The sequence below is a fragment of the Candida dubliniensis genome, chromosome 3, assembly GCF_000026945.1.
Source record: "Candida dubliniensis CD36 chromosome 3, complete sequence".
Lineage (NCBI taxonomy): Eukaryota > Fungi > Ascomycota > Pichiomycetes > Serinales > Debaryomycetaceae > Candida > Candida dubliniensis.
Genome location: NC_012862.1, coordinates 21,328 through 44,942, shown reverse-complemented (window position 1 = coordinate 44,942; position 23,615 = coordinate 21,328). Strand labels below are relative to the sequence as shown.

Genomic DNA, 23,615 nt, shown 5'->3' with positions numbered 1-23,615 from the left:
ATACATATTCAATAAAGTGTATGTGTTTTTAACTGGTGCTCGTAAAGACGTATATACTTTTCTTTATCCAAAAATGTTTCGGTTTCGTTAGAGGTTGTCAAGTTGCCCCTAATAGCGTCATACACTTTAAACATCCATTCTTTACAAGTTTCAGGATTATCAAGGTATAATACACTAACAAGAATTTCAAAATGATTACCCAAGAATACATTTGCCGAGTCTAATGGGCCCAATAATCGGTTTTTGATAAATGTTGAGTAATTTTCGTTTTGTATGCCTTCATGTAACCTATAGGCAATTGCCAATCTGCCAAAAAGTATATTTGTATTGATGAAATGAATGTCATCGATGTTCCATTTAAAGGTTGGGTCTGTTTGCAGCACATTCATAAAATATTCACAGGAGAGCCGTTTCAAAATGGCATCTCCTAACCCGTCTAATGACTTTTTAAAATAAATCAACTTGTTGTGCTTCTTATTGTGGAAAGGATGCGAGAAAGATAATCGAATAAAAGAATAAAGAAAGTTGTTATTCAATCGAGGTATGGGCGGAAGTTTATGGGGTAAATATTTCAATAAAGTTGGCCGATTTACTTGTGAAAAAAGTGTTAAATCCAAAGGCCCAGCGACGTGTGATTGACATAAGGATTCTAATTTGGGTTGTTGTTTAGTTATCCATGTATCTTTATCGAAATAAAAACTTAGATTTATTGTTTCGAGTCTAGTTTTATACCATTTTGCAATTCCATCAATCTTGTTTTCCTCCAAGTATTTGAGCCCCATATATGCTTGGACGGCATTGATCAAGTCAAGCTTGATGTACCCTTTTGGGCTTTGTTCCATGAGCTTTGCTGATCGTACACTAGCAAGAAACCCATTTATTATATGAATTGGCTTGATTGTCAAATTGGTTATAGCCCATTTACACAGAAGCTCGCGAAGTATCAGAAACCCAATTAGTTCAATCACTTCTCTGTTTGTAGGATTTTTAAAATTCTTGCCTGCTACACTAGTTACTGTGAGCGGTGATAATCCCAAAACCGGTCGGTAGCCTCCTCCTCCTCGTCCTGTATTCCAATCTGTCAAGGTCACTGTGTAACAAGGTTTTTCTGGGCCCGCTTTCTTATAACTTGCTAAACCTATCCCTTGTAACTTGTCAAAATTAACAAATCTGAATCCCTTGTTATCTCTTTGTTTTGAATTTCGATCTAGTTTACGTCTTTTCGGCAATACCTCTTCGTTTACTTCGGGGAATATGAGGGTCGAATCACTTGGCTTTAAATAATCTTCAGCAAACACGATCCTTAATTTGCTGGATGTCAGAACTACCGAATTCTCCTTCACTAAAGAATCTAGTGTATAAATCTCGTCAAGTTCGATACCTGTACCCTTTAGGCCCTTAAAAACTAATTGTACTATTTCATAATTCATCTCGCTTAAATCTCTTTTGTAATGAAACGAGGCAAATTTCTTTGGGTATTGTTCAACATACACATTGGTTTTAATTGACAATCTAAATTCTTTGCCTACTTGAGAAATTATTGCAGACGCCTTTGGTTCTTCACCGAGAATGCTTACTTCCCCACGATGTGCGATTGTTTGCTTGATGCGGTTACATATCCTGGCTTGTAGTGCTTCTGATAATATTATCTCTTGAATCACACCTGATGAAGTTTTTTTCAAGCTGCCATAAAAAGCCAATGGTGGTGACTTTTGGTCTGTTCTCTTCATTGATGACGCCAATTTATGAAGGTTTTGGAATTTTGTAGCCATTTTTTTTATATTGCAGTTTAGATCCGTGAGTTGCAGGGTTTCTACTTGTAAAGTGGCTTGAACATAGTTGGACGCATCGCTTGTTTGATAATATTTTATGACTGGAGGATACATTTTGTCTAATTTCATGCCAAAATCTAGGTTAGAATCAAATATCTTTTTAACCACACTATGTATTAGGCTGTCAATTTCTTTCTTTTCGGCTGCTGACGGTACATGATGGGAGGTGAAAACGTGGTCTAGTTGGATCCTCATAATTAATATCTGGCCCCGGTCTCTATTTATCAAGTCTACTGTACTTTCAAGAACCTTTTTGTTGCTGAACCAATGATGCAATTTAATAACTTGATGGAAAACTGACTGGATCTCTAACTCCAAATGTCGTGATACATCAATTCTCCTCTTGGTTGCATTCTGAAACTTTGTCACTTTACCCAATGATGCAAAAGAATTTAATGGCAATATGGTTTTCGTCTCTGCTCGTGCGTTTTCCAATTTACTTAGATATACAGCTGGCAGTGATTCTGGTGTCACACTGGTACAAACATGTCGCCACAACTGTCGTAGTCCACCCCTTCTTTGGAACCAGAGAATCATTGGATGCTAGTGATAAACAAGTTCTAACCGATGGAGAAAAAAAAAAAAAAAAAAAAAAAAAAAAAATCCACAAAAATTTGTTTGTACTTTGTATTACAATATTGTATGTATTATATCATTTCGCTTACAAATACAAACCTTCAAGATTCTCTTCGACCTTGTTTTTCAATACTCTTTCCTTTGCCGACTTAAAATCTTCAGCTTTGACTTGCATACGTCTTTCTCTTAATGCTAATAACCCAGCTTCTGTACATATAGCTTTTATATCAGCACCAGACAAGTCATCTTTACCAGTGACTATTTCATCCAAGTTAACGTCATCTGCCAAACTCATCTTTGAAGTATGGATGGTCAAAATCTTCTTCTTTGTGTTAGCGTCAGGGTTCTCAAATAAAATCTTTCTATCGATTCTTCCTGGTCTGATTAATGCAGGGTCAAGCGACTCTATCTTATTTGTAGCCATAATAACTTTGATGTCACCTCTATCATCAAACCCGTCCAATTGATTCAATAACTCCAACATGGTTCTCTGGATCTCACGTTCACCACCAGAAGTAGACTCGTATCTCTTTGTACCAATGGCGTCGATTTCATCAATAAAAACAATCGAAGGTGCATGATCAGCAGCAATTTGGAAAATTTGACGACACAACCTTGGACCATCGCCTAGGTATTTCTGGATCAACTCCGATCCGACAATTCTCAAAAAAGTGGCACTTGTTTGATTTGCAACTGCTTTGGCCAACAAGGTTTTACCAGTACCTGGAGCACCATATAATATCACCCCTTTCGGAGGCTTGATTCCCATTTCTTCGTACAATTCAGGATGTGTCAATGGCAATTCAACAGCTTCTTTGATTTCTTGAATTTGAGATTCCAACCCTCCAATGTCAGCATACGATTCTGTAGGGGATTTATCGAGTTTCATTACTGAAACCATAGGATCAGCATCATCCTGTAATACTCCTACCACTGCCACTGTTTTATGATGTAAAAGAACCGAACACCCAGGTTCTAATAACCCCTTGTCTACAAACGACATGATTGACACATAGTATTCTGAACTAGCAGTACTAGACACAATTGCATGATCATCGTCGATTATTTCTTCTAAAGTCCCAATTGCCATCGGATATCCTCTCAATTCGTCGACTTTTTCTCTTTCTTCTGCTTGTCTTGCCTCTGTAGGTTGGAATGCTTCTTGGTTGGTAACAAACTCTTCTTCCAACAACAAATGGTCTTTGATTCTTTCTAACTTTAATAATTTCAATTTGCATCTTGTGTTGGGGTAGACACTGGGTAATTTAACTGCCATATCAGGGCCTCTTCTTTTCTTTTTACCAAACTTTGATTCTACTGGTGGTTCGTACTTTGGTTTTTCTTTTTTCTTATCATCTTTCCTCTTGTTAAGGTTATCGCCACCTGGCATTCCTGAAGGACCTTGACCCATGATTGCTTGTATGAATTGTTTGTGGTTTTGGTTTGTATGATTATGTTTCGATTGGAAAACTCGCCACCAAGAAAGAGTTTGAAATCGCAGAAAAAAAAAAAATCTTAAACTAAAATGTGTGCGTTGCTCAAAAGTAGGATTGGTGATACTGCTACCAAACGTTGTATTACTGCCAAGTCAATAAGAATTTCGGGAAGTAGCTGTGGTGGTTGATGATAAGTGTTTGTAATTGTACATTTTCTGACTGACAAGTTTCATGTAAACATTTGAGTAGAATGAAAAGTAGTTGGGCATAATTTTTTGGACCAAAAATATTGGCCAAACTTTACAAAAAAAAAAATTCAACTAATCAATTCTACTAATTTACATTTTTGTATCAACCTAGCTATTCAGGTGTAAATTGGAATAGTAGAAAGCAAGCTGTTTAGGTATCGTTATGGTTATTCATGTACATGCTTACCCGATTTGTAAACAGTATTGTTTTTTTTTCTTGTGTTGGTATCATCTCAATACAACAAAGATCAAGAAATTTTAAAAAATAGCATATAAAAAAAAAAAAAACCCAGACACTCACAACATACAACACAAGAAAGAATTGTTCTCTGCAAATCCTTGTTTTATATGTCTTTTGCATTCCATAATCTATGTCAAGTCTAAAAGATAAAGACTATCCTTCTCTAAAAAGGAAGGGTACCTCCATTGGTTCCGGTAGTTACAAACCAGTCAATACATTGGGTACTGCCACGGATCGACCCAATTCGAATAACGGGCCTGAAGAAACATTTTTATCAAACATCACCATGAAGGAGAGTTACGCGGCTGTGAATGACCCAAGCTTGTCATTGGAACGCGCAAAAGAGCGTCGACATAGACTAAACGGATTGGCCGAGATACTAAAAACCAACAGCTCACCAACTGTTTCACTGGACGTGACAGAATTTCAAATAAGGGATTGCTTTGGCAATGCAGTCACTATTCCAGCAAAAGATTTGCGAGACGAGCCAGCTGTATCAATCAATTTAAAGTCATTTCATAAAGTTGGAGGCGCATATTACAGGAGCACGATGCACCGACTGCATTCACTACAGATATCAAGGAGCGGAGAGTACATTTGCATTTTTGAACGTGACTCACCAAAATCAGATTTCCTCATCAACATAGACACTCAATTAAAATCTCTATCGTTTGCACCCGAGGCTTTTGTGATGGAACTAGATGAAGGGCATGAGACCATTATTGCATCACATTATGGGAGAGATAAGGAGGTACGAGAGTATTTCCAGAACAATCCAACAAATAAAGTTGACCCCAGCAAAACATTATCAGGGAATGCATTACAGCGACTCGAGAAGACAGTACAGCTAGAGAATGATAATGATTTCGACTTTACTGGTAGGAAAGTTTCTCGAAATCGTCCTTCCAGAGTACGAACTCGACTTGAATCCAAGGCGTTTTGGTCTCTGGTTGCTGAAGAAAATAAGGAGGATCCCTTGGATATAGTGAAAGCCACTGATGATCCAGCTATTGAAAGCATTTTTGTTGAAGATGATTATGTTCCATACGAGAAACCAGCACCATTTGATCCTGACTTGCAGTATACTTTTCCTGATAACAAAATATTTCGAATCACCGCTAAGGATTTTGCCACATTATACAACAACGATTGGATCAACGATGCCGTGATGGACTTTTGCATACGCTTCGACATAGAGGAGGCAATTACGCAAGGATTCGTTAAGCGAGAGGACGTTTATGCCTTTAATTCATTTTTCTACACCAAATTAATGTCTGGTAAAACAGGGGATTACTACGATAGAGTAAAACGATGGGTACAAAAAATAGATTTAATGTCCTTTTCCCATATTATAATGCCCATTAATGAAAAACACCATTGGTATTGTTGCATCATCCGAGGGTTACCAACTTTGCTAGAAATGATCAAACTGGAAGGAGAAAAGCCCGACACAGAACGACAAGATTCTGAAGAAAAGTTTAAAAAATGGGGAGTTGATATATTTGTGTTTGATTCGTTGGGTCTACGAAGAGATAACGTCAAGAAACCTCTAAAGGCGTTTTTGATTGATTACTGCAAAGACAAATACAATTACGATGTAAATACCGACCAAATTAGGGTTACTGCTGCTAGAGTTCCACGACAAAACAATTACAATGATTGTGGTTTACATGTGATTTATAATGTGAAAAAATGGCTTTTAAATATAGAGGCATGTGAATCGTTTTGGAGAAAAGGCCAAAGAGCAGCTATGAGAACCATTTTTCTAGCTGATGAGCGAAACAAGATGAGGAGGTACTGGATTGACACTTTGTTGAAGTTACATAGTGAGCAAATACCAGCAAATGGAAACACATCTGGTGCCAATATCGAGGAAGAAGATGACGACGATATTGTGGAAATAGTGGACACAAAAACAATTGTGCAACCAAGTCTCCCGCTGCTGGATTCAGTAACTAAGAAGCAATCAAATATTGTTTTTAAGAATATTGTTTTAAATCAGGAGTTTTGTAATGAAAGTATTCCCAGATTTGTTATTGATACTTTAAATAAGATTTTCCCGAGGAGTTTGCATATACCGGATGACGTGAAAAAACTCGTTGCAACTTTTATTAAGGATGCACAGAATGAGGTTTCAACAGAACAAGAGCTTAAAGAGACATTTATTAGGAATTATGAAGTCATCAAGAAAGAAACTGAAAATCAAAATAGACCCAAAAATAAGACTCTTAGAATTGATGATGCAATTTCGAACCTAAGAATTGATCCAGGTGTATTTTTTGCCCCAAATGGAAATGGGAGTCATAGATCCTTGAATGAAGAGACTAGCGGAATAAGACAGGATCATTTACTTGAGGAGATTGATATCCGTCCAATAATCAAGGCGATGCGAACACCACCAAAGTCTGACCGAGCTAAACAGGACGAGCAAGAAGGTGATTCTACTGAATCTGATGATTCATCATTGTCCAAAAACAATGAGAACAACAATTCTGAACCAGATACGGCGTCAAAACACTCCACTTCTGGCAAACATCTCCAAGTAGATGTGATTGATTTAGAAGAGGACCGAAATTCTCGTCATCGCGCCACAAGATCTCGTCAACGGGCTAAGCAGAATATTATGAATCTAACGATTTTTGACAATATTGGTAGAAAACGAAGAAAGCATGAGTGAGTTCTAGATTTATGTATATATACAGGAACGAAAATGATTACGTAAAGAAAATCAAAATATACAACAAACAAACAAACAACAAACAAACAAAAAAAAAAAAAAAGACACAGCGTACGTAGAAGTAATTTTCGTACTTTTACAACCAACAACAGCTATCCAATGTCACAAGAATCATCTCCTCCGCCTCCATTGCCTGCTAGGAAATCAGTAGATTCTGCTGCAGAGAAAATTTCCATTGAAACTGAAGCGAGCAAGAAACTTCCGGATCTTCCACCGGCAGCAAATGCCAATCAACGAATTAGTTTTGATTTGAATGATTCAGTCTCGCAGATATCTGCAGTTAGACAATGGGAACTTTACACTTCTCTTCAATTGAATGAGACCTCAGATCTTTTTGTGAATAATTCAATTGGACAAAATACAATCCGATCGAAATTGAATGAATTGGAAGTGGAAGATGGCGACACCAATACCAAATTTTGGATCGATATCGTTAATGATTATACGAACCTGATTTTACTTAATAAAAAGATAAATAAGTTGGAGGAAAAGGTTTTAGCGGGGGTACCACTGAATATTAGATACTTGGTCTATTTGAAAACTCTACTTGTTAGACAGAAACTCAACTCGAGAGAAACCTTCTCCAGTCTATTAACCAAGTCGAGACAATTGAGAGATGAATATATTGAAAGTTTGAATGTGGATTCCAGGGTTAAGGAGGTTTTAATTGTTTTTAATTACTACATTAACGAGATGACCAATTCGAAATTTGAAATAGAGAGTGAGGAAAGCCTGGAGGTGATGCAGTTTCCAATTAGCCGATTTATCATCAATGTTTGTATATTATTGGGCACATTTCCTGATGCTTCACAAGAGGATGTGTTGTATTTGCTTCTTAAATTTAACAAGTTGTACACTTGTTTGAACAAGGATGAGTTTTTCTATAAAGTCAGTAGATCATTGGAAGAAGATTTGCCTGATATTTTCAAGCACATTAGTGTACAAGGGATCAATTTAAACTCTTTATTTAGAGGTATTTTGGTTCAGCTATTTAGTAGTGAGTTGCTTGATGAGGAGATTTGTTTGCGAGTTCTTGATTTTGTTGTTTTTGAAGGTTTTGATTTTGTGCTTCGTTTGATATTGTATATGTTCCGCAGAAATCTAGAAAAGATAAAGGAGTTGGATGGAGATGCCTTGCTTGAATTTTTGAGTTGTCCCGAATTTGTATCTGAGGTGCAATTTGATTTTAAGGAGGTCTTGGCGGAAGAGCCTCTGGTTATTCAGTATGAGAATGAGTTTTACTTGATCAATGCCAATTCTATGAACAACAATAGCAATGAGTTGACAAATTTGAAGGAAGTTAATGATGAGCTAGTGGTAAAAATCAACGACTTGAGACGAAAAATCGATAGTCTACAAGCAACACATTATGAGATTTCCGATCAGAGTGAACAGTATACCAAGGACTTGTCTGAAGCCGAGATAGAGAATCAAAAATTGTTGAAGAGACAGGCTGAGCTACAAGAAAAGTACCAGAATTTGACCATGGCAGAGAACTTGAGCAATACGATTAAAGCAAACCAAGAGTTTTCCCAAAGGAATTTTGAATTGGAACAACAAATTAAAAATCTACAGAAATCAATAGAAGAGAAGAATGCAAAGTTGGCTAAGATTCAACCAAGCTGAGAATTGTGTACGTGTGTAAAAAAAAAAATGCTAATAAAAGTGAAAGTGTCTAATCACCTGAAAAAAAAAAAAAAAATGGTACGACTTTGCAAAACTCCCCTTTTTTTTTTTTTTCTTTAACCCCACCACTGATTATGCTGGAAGAAGATAGTGAAAAGACCATTGGGATTGTTGGGGCGGGTCTAGTTGGGTGTTTGGCGGCCCTTGCTTTTGCCAAAAAAGGATATGATGTAACATTATTTGAGTATCGACCAGATCCTCGTACGGTTGATTCGTCACAGAGAAACTTGAGATCGATCAATTTAGCTGTTAGTAGTAGAGGGATTAGAGCTTTACAGTATGTTGATCCGGCCATGGCAGATAGAATTTTAGAGCACGTTATACCCATGAAAGGACGAATGATACATGACATTACAGGGACTAAACAGGAATCGCAGGTCTATGGGTTAAATGGTGAGAGTATCAACTCGATTGACCGTTCTTTTTTGAACAATTGCTTGTTAGACGAATTGGACAAGTCAAATGTCAAGGTATTGTTTGGGCACAAGTTGGTGAAATTGGATACTCTGAATACGAGCAGAATGACATTTATTGACGCACACAATGATGCTAAGACGTCTACTTTTGATTTTATTGTTGGGTGTGATGGTGCCCATTCACAGTTTAGATACCATTTACAAAAGACAATGAGAATGGATTACTCGCAAAAGTATATTGACATGCAGTATTTGGAATTGTATATTCCGCCAAGTGAGGACCCTGACAATAAGTTTTCCATTGATGCAAACCATTTGCATATATGGCCCAGACACAACTTTATGTTGATTGCTTTGGCAAATAAGGATGGGTCGTTTACGTCAACATTTTTCAGTCCCTGGTCAGTTATAGAGGATATTTCTTCTAGTGAGGAGTTTGTAGAGTTTTTTAGACGCAATTTCCCTGATGCTGTTGGTTTAATAGGAGAGGACGCGTTGTCGAGTGCATTCAAATCCAATCCAAGAGGGTCATTGATGCAAGTCAGTTGTTATCCATATAGCAATGGCAAAGGTATTATTTTGGGAGATGCTGCGCATTCCATGGTTCCTTTCTATGGGCAAGGTATGAATTGTGGGTTTGAGGATGTTAGAATTTTAATGGAATTAATTGACACCAACAATGGAGACATTGAAGAAGCATTTACACAGTACTCTGCCAGCAGAAAGAAAGACTTGGATGCTATATGCAAATTGGCTTTAGACAACTACTACGAAATGTCATCAAAAGTAGTAGACATTGGATATTTGATTAAGAAGAAGTTAGACTATTCGTTAGGTAAGATTTTTAAGAACAAGTGGTTGCCTTTGTACACGATGATTTCGTTCAGAGACGATATTCCATATGCCAAGGCAATTGAGATAGAGAAAAGACAAAACTGTATTTTGAATAATGTTGGGCTTGGTGTTTTGGGAACAGCTGCAGTTTATGGGTTGGTTAAGTTGGGACAATTTTTGAATCGCAGACAATAAAGGTCGTGGGAGTTGTGGTGGTTTTTGTTTGGAAAAAAAAAAAAAAAAAAAAAGGAAAAAATTTTTTGCCCATATTTGTTAGGTACCATCACTTGTACATAGTATACATACTTTTTAGAATACACCATGCTAAGATCAGGAATAATAAAGAAACAGCCTGCGACGGCTATTATAAGACCATTAATATCAGCAAGATGTTTCCACTATACAAATGTTAATTTGAACGATAAGCCACCGTCGTCTGACTCTCCCTTGAAGGTTTTTTTTGATACATTTAAGACTGAAGTGAAAAAGTCGAACGAATTGAAGGAAAACATAAAGGCATTACAGGATGAGTCGGGAAGAATGGCCGAGTCTGAAGCTTTTAAAAGAGCCAAAGAAGCCTATGCCAAGGCGCAGTTGGGTAGTACTGCTGCTGGGAAAGTCTTAAAGAAGGGTGCAGAAACTGTTGGAGATGCAGCATACAAGGCCTGGGAGTCTCCTGTTGGTAAGGGTGTGAGAACCAGTGTTCGAGTGACAGCTGATGTTGCTGATAAAGCGTTTGAGCCAGTTAGAAAAACCCAGGTCTATAAGGACATGTCTGAAGTCATTGATGATGGATCGTCCACTGCCTATGGTGGGTTTTTAACAAAAGAGCAAAGAGAAGCGTTGAGAAAGAAGGAGTTGGAAAGAAAAAAGAAACAGGGTTTCCAAGGCCCAGTCAAGGAAAACGAAGAAGCAGGAGGTGCTTTGGTTGCCACTGAGCATAAAGCCACTGGTCCAACCGTGGGAGAGAAATGGGAAAACTTCAAGTTGAAGTCACCAATAGGCCGTGGTGTGGTATATTTACAAGAAAAATGGGAGGAATCCGAAAATGGATTGATAGCATTGATTCGTACTATTGTGGAAAAGGTTACTGGATTCTTTTCCGAGACTGAACAAGCAAAGGTTGTTAAGCAATTAAAGTTGATGGACCCATCGTTCCGTCTTACTGATTTCCAAAGAACATTAACTAACTACATTGTTCCTGAAGTTGTTGATGCGTATATTAAAAATGATGCCAAGGTGTTGAAGGAATGGCTTAGTGAGGCACCATATAATGTGTGGGAGGCCAATAACAAACAGTTTATTCAACAGGGACTTTTCTCTGATAGCAGAGTGTTGGATATCAGAGGGGTTGACATAGTCACTTGTAAAAGCTTGCAGCCTAATGATGTTCCAGTAATTGTTGTTAGTTGCAGAGCCCAAGAAATCCATCTTTATAGAAAAGCCAAAACAGGTGAAATTGCTGCCGGTACTGAAGATCACATCCAGTTGAGCACCTACGCCATGGTTTTGACAAGAATACCTGAGGAATTCGACAATAAGGTGACTGATGGGTGGAAGATTGTTGAGTTTGCCCGTGGCGGTTCAAGACCATTCCATTAAATAGCTTGTATATATATTAATAAAAAAAGAGAAGGTGTCATTTTATCCAGGGCACTACCCTTTTTCCAAGTTTTGAACAACACCACCAAAAAAAAAAAAAAAACATAATAAAAAATCTCAACAAAATAGAGCCTTGCTAAACTTTATAAACAACCCTGGTCTAATCATGTCGGATACCATAGCAACTAAGGAAGAAGCATCGAAAATCTTTGATAGATTGAAAAAAGACCCAGCCAACCAAGTGTGTTTTGATTGTTCGAACAAGAACCCTACGTGGACATCCATTCCATTTGGGATTTTCTTGTGCTTACAATGTTCTGCGGTACATAGAAACTTGGGTGTCCATATTTCGTTTGTCAAATCATCAAATTTAGACTCATGGCAGCGTATTCAGTTAAGAAACTTTAAGTTTGGGGGCAACCAACAAGCCAAGGACTTTTTCCTCAAGAATGGTGGGTCCCAATTTGTCAATAACAAGAATGGAGTCGATGCAACCGCCAAATACACTTCGCCCTGTGCCAACAAGTATAAGGAGAAATTAAAGCAAAAGGCAGCACAAGATGCAGCCAAGCATCCAGATGTTGTCACCTTAGAGGATGTTACTGATGTTTTGTCTTTAAGCGACTCTCCTAGCGAATCGACTGACGATTTCTTTTCCAATTGGAACAAGCCAGTGAATAACTCCAACACTGCTTCGCCATTATCTTCGAGAGCTGCAACGCCAAATGCTTCTACAGACGACTTGACGAAAAAGAAAACCGTTGTGCGTACGACCACGACCTCGGCCAGATTGAAAAGCACTAATAGTGCTGCGAAAAAGTCGATATTATCGAGCAAGGGCAACGGGCCCAGAAACTCGCGTTTGGCCGCTAAAAGAATCAATAAAACGGATGAAGATATTGACTTTGATGAAATTGAAAAAAAGGCCAAACAAGAAGCCGAAGAAGCCAAGAAATTGGGGTATAAGCCTACTGAGCCAGTAGCTGCTGTTGAGCCGAAGAAGCAACCAACTACAAGTTCATTATCGTTGAAAAAAGAAAATGATGAGGTGAAATTAACGCCTGCACCCATCCAAGAAACAACCCAACAATTTCAAAAGTTAGGGTTTGGTATGACACAGGGGGATAATATAGTAGGCAGTGGTGGTACTGCAAAGAAATACAAGGAAGTAAAGTATACTGGTGAAGTTTCCAACAAGTATGGCTCTCAAAAGGGTATTTCATCGGACGAGTTTTTCGGTAGAGGGCCTAGATTTGACGAGCAAGCAAAGGCAGAGGCCAAAACTAAACTACAAGCGTTTAATGGTGCACAATCTATTTCATCGTCTTCGTATTTTGGAGAAGAAGAAGGAGGAAGTGGTGGAGTTCGTGGCGGACGATCTAATAGTGGGGTAGGTGGGTTAAGTGACTTGGAAGCAAGTGCTAGGGAATTTGCATCCAAATTTTCGGGAAACGCAAACCAGGATTTAGAGGTGTTGAAAGATGCTTTGGAGGATGGTGCCACCAAATTAGGTTCATATTTGAGAGATTTCTTAAGATAGTAAAAGATGTGTACATATTTATATATCAATAAACAAAAAAAAAAAAAACAAGCTACTCAATATGGTCAACTTCTGTTTTATCGTTCCATTCGGGATTGGTAACAGCCATTCGTTGGTGGTGGTATAATGGTGGCATTGGAGGGATGTTACGGCGCAAGATGTATCTTTGGAACCCGTTTAAGAGCTCTTTGGTACGGTATACGGCGTGCTCGTACATTGGCACGGCAAACACGTCGTCCAATTCTTCTAATGTCAACCCTTTAGTTTCTGGCAAGAACCATAATACCAAGAAGAACCCAATAACGTTCCAGGCCGCATACCAGCCAAAGGCACCGGTTGGGGTAAAGGCGTTTTGCAACCTTGGCCATGTGAATGCCAAGATGAAATTGAAGAACCAACAGGTTGCCGTTGCCCAACTCATACCCAAATCACGAATGTATAATGGAAATGCTTCGGCGGAGTATGTGAATGGGACTGGGCCTTCTGAACTTGAATATATTGCTGAAAAGATGTAGATACCGGTGGTGACCATAGCCAATTGCCCTTTTCTGTCGTGTATCAAGAACCCGAACCCAGCAATTAATAAGAAAACCCCCATTAATGGGAAAGAAAATAGCAATAAGTTTCGACGCCCAAACTTGTCGATTGTCAAAAAGGCAGGGATGGCAAAGACAAAATTAATCATACCAAACCCCCATGATGCTAGCAATGCACTAACCTCACTGTACCGTGCCTTGATGAAGATGGACGAGGCATAGTAAGCAATAACGTTAATGCCACAGAACTGTTGCATAAACATAACGATCCATGACCCAATTGCCCCGTTTCTATTTCTTCTAATGGCGAACATTTGGATTAATCTTTTCCAGGTGGGTATGTCATAAGTACCTTCTTCCTTTAACAAGACGTATTGATAAAAGCAGTCACGCGCAGCAGCAATCTCTTCAAAACGTAACGCTTTCAACGACTCAAATGCTTCTTTGTGTCTATCTTTACCCATTAACCAACGAGGTGATTCTGGCACAAAAGGAATTTGAAATAAAACAATGATGGGCGGGATACATGCCGATCCAAGCATCAATCTCCAGTTCAACCCCGTACCAAAACTCTTGTGGGGCACATAATAGAATGCCAATGCCGAAACAAACCCAAACATGATCCCTACTGCGGTAAAGAATTGCCACAACATGACCAAAGCACCTCTAACGTGTTTTGGTGTACATTCAGCGGCATAAGCAGGAACAGTAGCGGATTTGACCCCAATACCAAACCCAAGGAAGAATCTGGCAATAAACAAGTGCCACCAGTTGTTGACAAACCCTTGCCAAATACAAGTGACTGCGGAGATTAAACAGGTCCAGAAAATTGTCCATTTTCTACCCAAATGTCTATTCCAGTAATCGGATGTCCAGCATGCAATGACTGAGCAGCACAAGTATGGTGCTGAGTTGACCAATCCTTCGATCAAGTCGGCGTTTTTCATTTCTGTCACACCAAACGCTTTTGGGTAAAACAAGGTAGCACCAGAAATGGTACTCTCGTCCATACCTTGGGTAGCAGCGGCAATCGCACCAACAGCAATAACTTCTATCAATTTTCTGGGGATGTGCCATTTCTTGGTTGCTTCGAGGTATAATCCTTGTTTTTCTTCGTCGGTGAGGAAGGACATGGAATTGAATGCACTGGGTGCTCTAGCAAGGACCGCGGCTCTGCCAAACAAATCTGGATCCAAGTCATACTTGTGGGCGTAATTACGGCCCATTTGCATTACTTGCTCCTCGGTGTACTGTGCTAAAATATTACCGTGTTCACCGCCTTCTCTTTCAGCAGCAGAGTTTACAGACTCTAACTCTGAGACCTCTTTGTTGTGAGGGACACTGGATGAAGAACTTGAGTTTTCAAACAAGTCGTCGTTTGCAGTTGGTTTGGTGGTTGTAGCCATTTTTAACTGATTGGTAAATTAGACCAGCAAGGCAGGTTGGGGGAAAAGTGGGCTTCTTTTATAATGCAAGGCTAGTAAACAATGGTGGGGTGGGGGAGAAGCCACAAGGTGGGAGTAGCACAATTAAAGATATCGTGCTTATATTAGGAGTGCATATAATTTACAGCTGATTAGCTGACTCTTTTGTAAATTCTATAGTTTGGATGTACGAATGGTGTCGATCCAACACACTAGTTAATACAAACGTTTGGTGTTTGTGTAACACGAACAATATAACTAAGTTGTGTTTCTCCGGAGTAACAATAGGGCAAAAAAAAAAAATATTGTTAATTATGCACAACATGTCAAATAATATTTCTTTTTTCTGAAAGATTGGGCGGAAGCTTGCTATTTGACACGAATAAGTGGGGTACAATAAGGGATACAAACTTCTGGTATAGCAATTTTATCGTAAAAACAAATTTCCGTGGTTATCTTACAATGACGTAGTTACTCTCGTAGTGTTCTTCCGGGATTACAAACTGGGAGGGCAACGAAATTGCTATTGTTTTGGGTGATTCACCCAAATAGTGTGGGACTAGCTATGTTGGTGAGATACGATTGGTTGCACTTTTTTGATGAATATTTTCACGAAATCTATGTGATTTTTGAAGAGATAGGGTACTTGGGAGATAAGCTTGGCGTGTTGACGGATAATTAACCAATGCGGAGTAATCCGCTTATCTATATAAACAGAGCCAACACCCCAAAAAAAAAGAATTTTTTTTTTAGTACAACTTTTCCACCAGCCATGTCGGCCTTGCAATCATTGAATGCCCAGTACTTGGCATATATAATCAAGTACCCGTTATTGACGAAATCAATCACCAGTGGGGTGTTTTCTGGGTTGAACGAGACCGTTGCGTCGGTGATAACTAACGAATTCAAGGAAACGAAGATTGCTGGTATCAAGATCAAACATGTGTTTACTGAGAAATTGTTGACGATGATTATTTATGGGAGTTGTATTGCCACTCCAATTAGTCACTACATGTACTTTATCATTAATAGTAAGATATTTAAAGGTCCATTGACAAAGTCTGGAAAGATCTTACAGATCTTGACGTCGTTGAGTACGGTAACACCAACACTTGCTGCGTGTTTTGTTTCTTGGATTGCGTTGATCAATAATTACAAGTTGCCCAAGGGTACAATCGACCCAGTGACCGAGCTCAACAAGGTTGTTGCGATTGTACGTGCTGGGTTGAAGAAAGGGTATTTTGGGGTATTGAAGAGTTCTTTAGTGACTTCCTCAATTGCCCTCGTGATTGCACAAAAGTTTGTACCGCCTGAGCTCTGGGTGGTGTTTTTCAATGTGGTTTACTTTTTCTTAGGTACTTATCAAAACACGAAGTTGAAAAGATTGCAAAAGCAACAACGATTAAGTAAGTAGAATTTAATACACATATTTCTTTTTTTTTTTTTTTTTTCGTTGAGATCCACACAACTCTTTTTTTTTCTTCAACCATGTACTCTTTATTGAAACGTCCAAGCTTGTTAGCTACTCACCAATTCAGAACTATGATTACTGCTCAAGCTGTGCTTTATAGCCAACACGGTGAACCCAAAGATGTGTTGTTCACCCAGAAGTTTGAGATCGACGACGATCACTTAACTCCGAACCAAGTTGTGGTGAAAACGTTGGCTTCGCCAGTAAACCCATCCGATATTAATCAAATCCAAGGGGTTTACCCATCAAAACCAGAAAAGACTACTGCGTTTGGGACATCACAGCCAGCAGCACCATGTGGGAACGAAGGGTTATTTGAAGTTCTTAAGGTTGGAGACAATGTGAAGGGTCTTGAGGTTGGCGACTGGGTTATCCCAGCCAATGTCAATTTTGGTACTTGGAGAACTCATGCTTTAGGGGAGGAGCAGGATTTTATTCAATTGCCTAACCCAACCCAATCTAGAACCAGTGGCAAACCGTACGGGTTATCGCTCAACCAAGGGGCCACAATCTCCGTCAACCCCATGACCGCCTACCTTATGTTGACCCATTACGTCAAGTTGACCCCAGGAAAGGATTGGTTTATTCAAAATGGTGGCAACTCTGCTGTGGGTAAGTATGCGTCGCAGGTTGGGAAATTGTTGAATTTCAACTCGATATCGGTCATTAGAGATAGACCTAATCTTGAAGAGGTTGTGGGTGAGTTGAAGGGATTGGGAGCCACGCAAGTGATTACTGAAGAGCAGAACAATTCGAAAGAGTTTGGTCCTACTATTAAAGGCTGGATTAAAGAGTCTGGTGGTGAAGCAAAGTTGGCACTCAATTGTGTTGGTGGGAAAAGCTCTACTGGTATTGCAAGAAAGTTGAATAATAATGGGTTGATGTTGACGTACGGGGGGATGTCATTCCAGCCAGTAACTATCCCCACGTCATTACACATTTTCAAGAACTTTACTAGTGCTGGGTTCTGGGTGACTGAGTTGTTGAAACACAATAGGGAATTAAAGTTGAAAACATTGAATCAGATTATTGAATGGTACGAATCGGGTCAATTGAAGGATGCCAAGTCGAATGAAACTAAGTTTGACGGTAGTAAGGAATTGCACGAGTTGTATAAAGATGGGGTAGCCAATTCTAAAGCCGGTAAGCAGTTGATCACATATTAGCGGGATCCGATTTCCAGGTTTCGGTTTTGGCCGAATCGTTACACAAAAAAAAAACTTTATCTCAAATCATATATATATTCTAAATTTCGTCGAATGTAGAACACTTTCTTTCTCTGATCGATAACCATGTCACGAGCATTATCGTCTACAAGGGTGTTAATCAACGACACACTTTTACCAGCTACTATTATTTTTTCAGTTGAATCAGGAACGATACTAGAGGTTGTTGATAGAGTGTTACCGCCCAGTGATCCAATTTTGACAAGCTATAATGTTTTCCCTATAGACTATAGAAATGTAACGCCATCAGTGATCATGCCCGGGCTAGTTGATGCACACGTTCACTTGAACGAGCCGGGCCGGACTGAATGGGAAGGGTTTGAGACAGGGACGAAAGCTGCAGCGTCTGGTGGTGTGACTACAGTGATTGATATGCCGTTGAATGCGATTCCACCTACCACCACTGTCGCCAACTTTAACTTAAAGATCAATGCTGCCAAAGGCCAAACCTGGGTTGATGTGGGGTTTTGGGGCGGGCTCATTCCTGATAATTTATACGACTTGAAACCATTGATCCGAATGGGTGTACGTGGATTTAAAGCGTTTTTGATTGAGTCGGGGGTTGATGAGTTTCCTGCTATTACGCCAGCACATATTGTAGCAGCCATGAAAGAAGTTAAAGATGAAAAGACGTTGTTGATGTTTCATGCTGAGATGCAGCCCCAGGACAAAAGAAAAGCCCAGTTTAGCATTGCTGAAGAAGATGAGGAGGGGGACTTTAGCAATTCGGCAGATACGTTGACGGCCGATATTGAGGATTTCAATTTAGGGATGTCAGCCAGTTTTATTCATAGGGCACCTACGCCAGTGGTCAAGTTGCTAAGCACCGACCACGGCGACCACCACCACGAACATGAGAATTGTCGCTTACCACATAACCATGCTGGGTCGATAAACCCGTCGGTATTGTCTGACGAGCAAGCCAAGGCGTTGGCACACACGCCGATTTTGGCAGGGGCAGAGCCTACTTTTGGTAAGTATGCCAGGAAGGTAAACACACGTCACCTGCGCTCATACAGCTATACCGAGGAGGATAGCAATACTCCGTTGTTGTTGGCGCAGCAGGAGAATGCGAAGTTGGCCAATATCGATCCCACGGCGTATGCTACGTTTTTGGCATCGAGGCCCGATAATTTCGAGACCACCGCTATTGCTGAGATTATCAATTGTTCGACGTTAATGCCAACGGTGCCACTCCATATTGTGCACTTGGCTACGCACGAAGCCGTGCCATTGTTGCGTGCTGCTAAAGCTAAGGGATTGCCGGTGTCTGCAGAGACGTGTTTCCATTATTTGTCGTTGTGTGCTGAAAGGATTGGCAATTGTTCTACCCATTTTAAGTGCTGTCCACCCATTAGAACTGACGATAACCGTAGATTGTTATGGAAAGCGCTTCGAAATGGTGTGATTACCACTGTTGTTTCTGACCATTCTCCGTGCACGCCGGATTTGAAGGGGATGGAGAAAGGTGATTTCTTTGAGGCCTGGGGTGGGATTTCGTCGGTTGGGTTTGGGTTGCCGATATTGTACACTGAAGGGCTTAAATTGGATCCCCCAATTAGTTTGGCGGAGATCAACAAATGGTGTTCATTGAATACTGCCAAACAGGTAGGGTTGAGTCATTGTAAGGGTACGATCAGGGTCGGGTACCATGCAGATTTGTTAATTTTCGATACTGACACGAAATATACGGTGGAAAATAAGGAAACGTTTTTCAAAAACAAGTTGACGGCGTATGATGGTATGGAGTTTCAAGGGAGGGTATTGGAGACTTTGGTTAGAGGTAATACGGTGTATGCAATGGGAAGAGGTTTCTCGGTCGCGCCGATGGGTAATTTGATTTTAGAGCCGAGATTGGAGTAGGTCACACGATAAGTATCCCACGTGTGCGTGTGGGTAGTAATTATAATAATAAATGCGGCGAGCACACAAAAATGTAACATCTATAAAATTTGTCCATCTCTTAAAAAAAGTGATAGTTCGACACCTCTTTTTTTTTTTTTTTTTTCATCAGTCTTCATGTCGTCTACTAATAAGAGAATTGCATTACCAGCTAGAGTTGAGCCAAAGGTTTTTTTTGCCAATGAGAGAACATTCCTTTCGTGGTTGAATTTCACGGTTATTTTAGGGTCTTTGGGTGTTGGGTTATTGAATTTTGGTGATTATGTGGGAAGAATTTCTGCTGGGTTGTTTACGTTTATTGCGATGTTGACAATGGTTTATGCGTTGGTTACATACCACTGGAGAGCCAAGGCTATTAGATTGAGAGGGTCAGGGCCATACGATGATAGATTTGGTCCAACAATGTTGTGTATTTTCTTATTGGTAGCTGTTGTTGTCAACTTTATATTGAGAATCAGAGCGTAAGCCAAAAAAAAAAAAAAAAAATAATTTGTAACTTTTCTTTTCTCTCCACATAGGATGTGTACGAATATAATTGCCGTATTTCTAGCAGAATTTGATATTCGATCGGGGTATAAACTAGTATGGTCGAAAGCAGAAGTCCCTGGGTTTGAGTTTGATGGGTTGGAGTATAAGGTGTTGCCTTCGGGAATACACGAGTATGGGGAGTCGACGGTTTTGCTAAGTCATTGGCATGAGGGGAGGGTGTACTATGGGATGAGTAGGTACTATCAGTATGTGATTGGAAATGATAGTACTGATAGAAGCAATGTCAAGATGTTTGCGTTAGGTATTTTGTGTGATCCTGGGAGCAGTGTTTGGAAACCCAACGAGTTTATCAGGAATGGGTGGGAGTATGTGGAGGAAGTGCACCAGAAGTTAGTCAAGTTTGTTCATCTGCGGGAGTATACTGATTTTGCTAAACTACAGGATATCCCAAAGGTTACACCTAACATTAATAACCATTTGCTTACGAATTTGCCGGAGATGTTTCGAACATTGGGTCCGTTGGTATTTGTGTTGTATAAACAGAGTTTGTTAAGGAAGAGGATATTATTATTTAACCAGCGCAGTAGGAGCCATGACGATCAAGATATTTTGCCGAACGGTGTTGATAATTTGTATAACATTTCTTCGTTTTGCTATTTGATATCGTTGTTGTCGGTTGTGCCACAGGAGATTGATTTTATTTCGCAAACATCAGTGCCAACATACTCACAGCCGGTATACCAAATTGGATTGACAGATATGGCAGGGGAGTTGATAAAGCTCAAGGGGTACATTGGCAGTACAAACGATGATATTTTGAAAGAGAGTCCGGTTTACGATATTGGGGTTGTTATTGATGAATGGGCACGAGTGTTTGACTATGAGCAACGGCCAATTAAAGCTACAAATAAGGACTACGACAAGTTTGTGTTGATATACCTGGAGTTGCCCAGAAGTGATGGGGTTACGAACGATACTGATATTTCCGCCGACGATTTGTCGTCTATAAGAACTGACACGTGGAAAACGTTTGATGGGGAATGTGTAGCCCAAGACATGCCTGAATGGTGGAAAACTGAAGCTACTGAGCCGGTTTCATGGACGGAATCTATTTGGTCGGCATTTTCGTGGTTTGCCACTGCTGGTCAGCAATTGGAGGGCAGTCCCCAACCACCACCGCATGTTCAGGATAAGGTTGATTTGGTTGATTTGGTAAACATTGTAGGGTATTTCCATAAATTGACAAAGAAATGGTTTTATATTATTAATGAGGTGGTGTTGGAGGTGTTGGACGACCAGGCGTGTACTGACGAACAGCCATTGACGGAACGGATCAGTTTAGAGTTGACGTACCAAGATGTTGTAGAGATGGAGCTTGATCCGTATTCGAGTGCGGACTTGGAGTTTATAAAAGAGTTTATTTTACTCTACTGGGAAGTTGTAGATAGTGTGGATATAGGCATGGGGTTGAATAATATATGTTGTTAGTGTGTGAAACCAACACACGATAAAAAGACAAGAAAAAAAAAAAAAAAAAAAAAAGAAACCTCAACAAAAAAATTTCTTCTATCAACACCAGTTTTCAAAACAACCACAACAGTATGAAAGGCCAGTCGAATCGTGCCAGCAACGTTAAGAACGGACACCGTCGTTCCAACTCGCGTTTTGCCAATGACGATAAGAGGTTAGTGTATTTGATGAGCAAAGCCATGGGGAAAAAGTGTATTGCCACAATCACTGATGGCTCGCGTTATCAAGGGTTATTAGTTGGGTCGGATCTTTCACAAGGGTCGCCCTTGTCGGTAGTTTTGTTAAAGCCTCAGCTTGTAGGGGCGAGTTTGCTTAATGAAAAGAATAACCTTGATAAATTACCCGAGAATTTGATTATCCAAGCCAAGGATTTGATTGATTTGGAAGTTGATGTGGATGTGGGTGAGGAGATTAAGGCCCCGCCCGAGTTTAAGACTGATGCCGATATTTCCGGCAAGACGCAGATCAAGGAGCGTGAACTTGAGAGGTGGGTTCCAGAAGACGAGATTGAGATGACGTTGGAGGATGATGGGAGTGAATGGGACCAGTTTAAGGTTAACCAGGAAAAGTTTGGTGTTGAGTCTACGTATGATGAGCATTTGTATACCACGAGGATCGATACTTCGGCCCCGGATTATCAAGACCGTGTTGCCAAGGCCGAGAGAATTGCTAAAGAGATTGAACAGCAGGCGACCACTGATAGACACATTTTGGAGGAAAGAGGGGTGATAGTGGATGATAGTGGGGTAGACGAGGAGGACAAGTATTCTGGGGTTGATAGAAGAGGCGACGAGTTGATGGCGGCATTACGGAATGCCAGTATTTCGAAACCAGCACAACAAGGTGCCACCACACACCAGCACCATGACCCGGCCATTGTTTCTAGTTTGAAACAGAAGAAGCCCGACTCTATTCCACCCAAGCCGCCAGTACCAAATGAATCGTTTAGGTTAAATGCACAGAGTGAGATCAATTCGTTGCGTGAGTTTAGTGCCAACTTTAAGATTCCACATAAAATGCCTCAGGATTTGTTACCGATTTTGGCAAAGGATAAGATGAAACAGGATGAGATATTGAAGAAGCAGCAGCAGCAACAGCAGCAGCAGCAAATAAAGAAAGAGCCAAAGACGTATAAGTTGAATCCAAAAGCTGCGGTGTTTACGCCATCGTCGAAACACGCAACAATTACTTCGCCACCAAGTTTTAAGAAATCCCCCCGACCATATTCGAATGGGAATGTCAAGAAACACTATCAAATTTCTGCTGCAGATTTCTTTGGTGGGATAGGTAGAGTGCCAACCAAGGAGGGCCAGATCAAGAAAGTGGGCGAGTTTAAGTTTGGGTTTAATATGTTTGTTACCACCCGGAGAAAACACAAGGACGGCCCGGTAGTATACGAAAAGTCGTTCCAGACCCCGCCTACATGGACGTCTACAGTTGATGTTAGTCACGACAAGTTGTTTAGTGCACGGGCAGTTGCACCGTCACAGTTTGTTCCTAGTCCGATGGTGGCGCCGGGTCCTATACCGTATGTTAACAAGTTTGCGATGTCGCCCCAGCAACAACAAGCAGCTGCAGCTGCAGCTATGGTGGTACAGATGCAACAGCAACAACAACAGCAGCAACAACAACAACAACAACAACAACAACAATATGCAATGATGTACCAGCAACAGTTTGTGCCACAGATGCCGGTATTTTATGGTGATCCTACGTTTTACCCTCCACAAGGGTTTGTGCCACCGCCCGCACAGTTTGGTAACCCAAATATGATGATGGGGAATCCGTACCAGTATCAAGGGAGAAGGTATTCGAAAAAAGGTGGTCAACATTGAGTATATAGGAGAGAAAAAAAAAAAAATACACGACCGAAAAAAAAAAGACAACAC

At 40.2% G+C, this 23,615-nt stretch overlaps 14 protein-coding genes across 14 annotated transcripts; 11 read left to right on the top strand and 3 right to left on the bottom strand. All coding sequences in view use genetic code 12, as the record gives it.

Annotated features, from left to right (window-relative positions):
- Positions 1-8: 8 nt before the first annotated feature.
- Positions 9-2,369, bottom strand: CD36_80270 (conserved hypothetical protein; the record flags this gene model as incomplete). The annotated part of the gene is made up of 1 exon (XM_002418930.1): positions 9-2,369. One exon carries the CDS (start codon positions 2,367-2,369, stop codon positions 9-11), a length of 2,361 nt encoding a protein of 786 aa, XP_002418975.1.
- Positions 2,370-2,493: 124 nt separating this feature from the next.
- CD36_80260 (26s protease regulatory subunit, putative) lies at positions 2,494-3,819 on the bottom strand (the record flags this gene model as incomplete). Its single annotated transcript, XM_002418929.1, has 1 exon — positions 2,494-3,819. One exon carries the CDS (start codon positions 3,817-3,819, stop codon positions 2,494-2,496), a length of 1,326 nt encoding a protein of 441 aa, XP_002418974.1.
- Positions 3,820-4,463: 644 nt separating this feature from the next.
- CD36_80250 (ubiquitin-like-specific protease, putative) lies at positions 4,464-7,010 on the top strand (the record flags this gene model as incomplete). The annotated part of the gene is made up of 1 exon (XM_002418928.1): positions 4,464-7,010. The coding sequence occupies one exon, from the start codon at positions 4,464-4,466 to the stop codon at positions 7,008-7,010; it is 2,547 nt and encodes an 848-aa protein (XP_002418973.1).
- A 159-nt stretch (positions 7,011-7,169) lies between these two features.
- On the top strand, positions 7,170-8,696 carry CD36_80240 (GTPase activating protein (GAP), putative; the record flags this gene model as incomplete). Its single annotated transcript, XM_002418927.1, has 1 exon — positions 7,170-8,696. One exon carries the CDS (start codon positions 7,170-7,172, stop codon positions 8,694-8,696), a length of 1,527 nt encoding a protein of 508 aa, XP_002418972.1.
- A 134-nt stretch (positions 8,697-8,830) lies between these two features.
- CD36_80230 (kynurenine 3-hydroxylase, putative) lies at positions 8,831-10,201 on the top strand (the record flags this gene model as incomplete). The annotated part of the gene is made up of 1 exon (XM_002418926.1): positions 8,831-10,201. The coding sequence occupies one exon, from the start codon at positions 8,831-8,833 to the stop codon at positions 10,199-10,201; it is 1,371 nt and encodes a 456-aa protein (XP_002418971.1).
- A 126-nt stretch (positions 10,202-10,327) lies between these two features.
- On the top strand, positions 10,328-11,608 carry CD36_80220 (import inner membrane translocase subunit, mitochondrial precursor, putative; the record flags this gene model as incomplete). The annotated part of the gene is made up of 1 exon (XM_002418925.1): positions 10,328-11,608. One exon carries the CDS (start codon positions 10,328-10,330, stop codon positions 11,606-11,608), a length of 1,281 nt encoding a protein of 426 aa, XP_002418970.1.
- Positions 11,609-11,774: 166 nt separating this feature from the next.
- On the top strand, positions 11,775-13,148 carry CD36_80210 (ADP-ribosylation factor GTPase-activating protein (ARF GAP), putative; the record flags this gene model as incomplete). The annotated part of the gene is made up of 1 exon (XM_002418924.1): positions 11,775-13,148. One exon carries the CDS (start codon positions 11,775-11,777, stop codon positions 13,146-13,148), a length of 1,374 nt encoding a protein of 457 aa, XP_002418969.1.
- Positions 13,149-13,200: 52 nt separating this feature from the next.
- Positions 13,201-15,090, bottom strand: CD36_80200 (myo-inositol transporter, putative; the record flags this gene model as incomplete). Its single annotated transcript, XM_002418923.1, has 1 exon — positions 13,201-15,090. The coding sequence occupies one exon, from the start codon at positions 15,088-15,090 to the stop codon at positions 13,201-13,203; it is 1,890 nt and encodes a 629-aa protein (XP_002418968.1).
- Positions 15,091-15,793: 703 nt separating this feature from the next.
- On the top strand, positions 15,794-16,522 carry CD36_80190 (conserved hypothetical protein; the record flags this gene model as incomplete). The annotated part of the gene is made up of 1 exon (XM_002418922.1): positions 15,794-16,522. The coding sequence occupies one exon, from the start codon at positions 15,794-15,796 to the stop codon at positions 16,520-16,522; it is 729 nt and encodes a 242-aa protein (XP_002418967.1).
- A 74-nt stretch (positions 16,523-16,596) lies between these two features.
- On the top strand, positions 16,597-17,745 carry CD36_80180 (2-enoyl thioester reductase; the record flags this gene model as incomplete). The annotated part of the gene is made up of 1 exon (XM_002418921.1): positions 16,597-17,745. One exon carries the CDS (start codon positions 16,597-16,599, stop codon positions 17,743-17,745), a length of 1,149 nt encoding a protein of 382 aa, XP_002418966.1.
- A 126-nt stretch (positions 17,746-17,871) lies between these two features.
- Positions 17,872-19,668, top strand: CD36_80170 (allantoinase, putative; the record flags this gene model as incomplete). The annotated part of the gene is made up of 1 exon (XM_002418920.1): positions 17,872-19,668. One exon carries the CDS (start codon positions 17,872-17,874, stop codon positions 19,666-19,668), a length of 1,797 nt encoding a protein of 598 aa, XP_002418965.1.
- Positions 19,669-19,824: 156 nt separating this feature from the next.
- CD36_80160 (vacuolar transporter chaperone (VTC), putative) lies at positions 19,825-20,172 on the top strand (the record flags this gene model as incomplete). The annotated part of the gene is made up of 1 exon (XM_002418919.1): positions 19,825-20,172. The coding sequence occupies one exon, from the start codon at positions 19,825-19,827 to the stop codon at positions 20,170-20,172; it is 348 nt and encodes a 115-aa protein (XP_002418964.1).
- Positions 20,173-20,226: 54 nt separating this feature from the next.
- On the top strand, positions 20,227-21,684 carry CD36_80150 (conserved hypothetical protein; the record flags this gene model as incomplete). Its single annotated transcript, XM_002418918.1, has 1 exon — positions 20,227-21,684. The coding sequence occupies one exon, from the start codon at positions 20,227-20,229 to the stop codon at positions 21,682-21,684; it is 1,458 nt and encodes a 485-aa protein (XP_002418963.1).
- Positions 21,685-21,797: 113 nt separating this feature from the next.
- On the top strand, positions 21,798-23,561 carry CD36_80140 (mRNA polyadenylation regulating protein, putative; the record flags this gene model as incomplete). The annotated part of the gene is made up of 1 exon (XM_002418917.1): positions 21,798-23,561. One exon carries the CDS (start codon positions 21,798-21,800, stop codon positions 23,559-23,561), a length of 1,764 nt encoding a protein of 587 aa, XP_002418962.1.
- Positions 23,562-23,615: the final 54 nt, after the last annotated feature.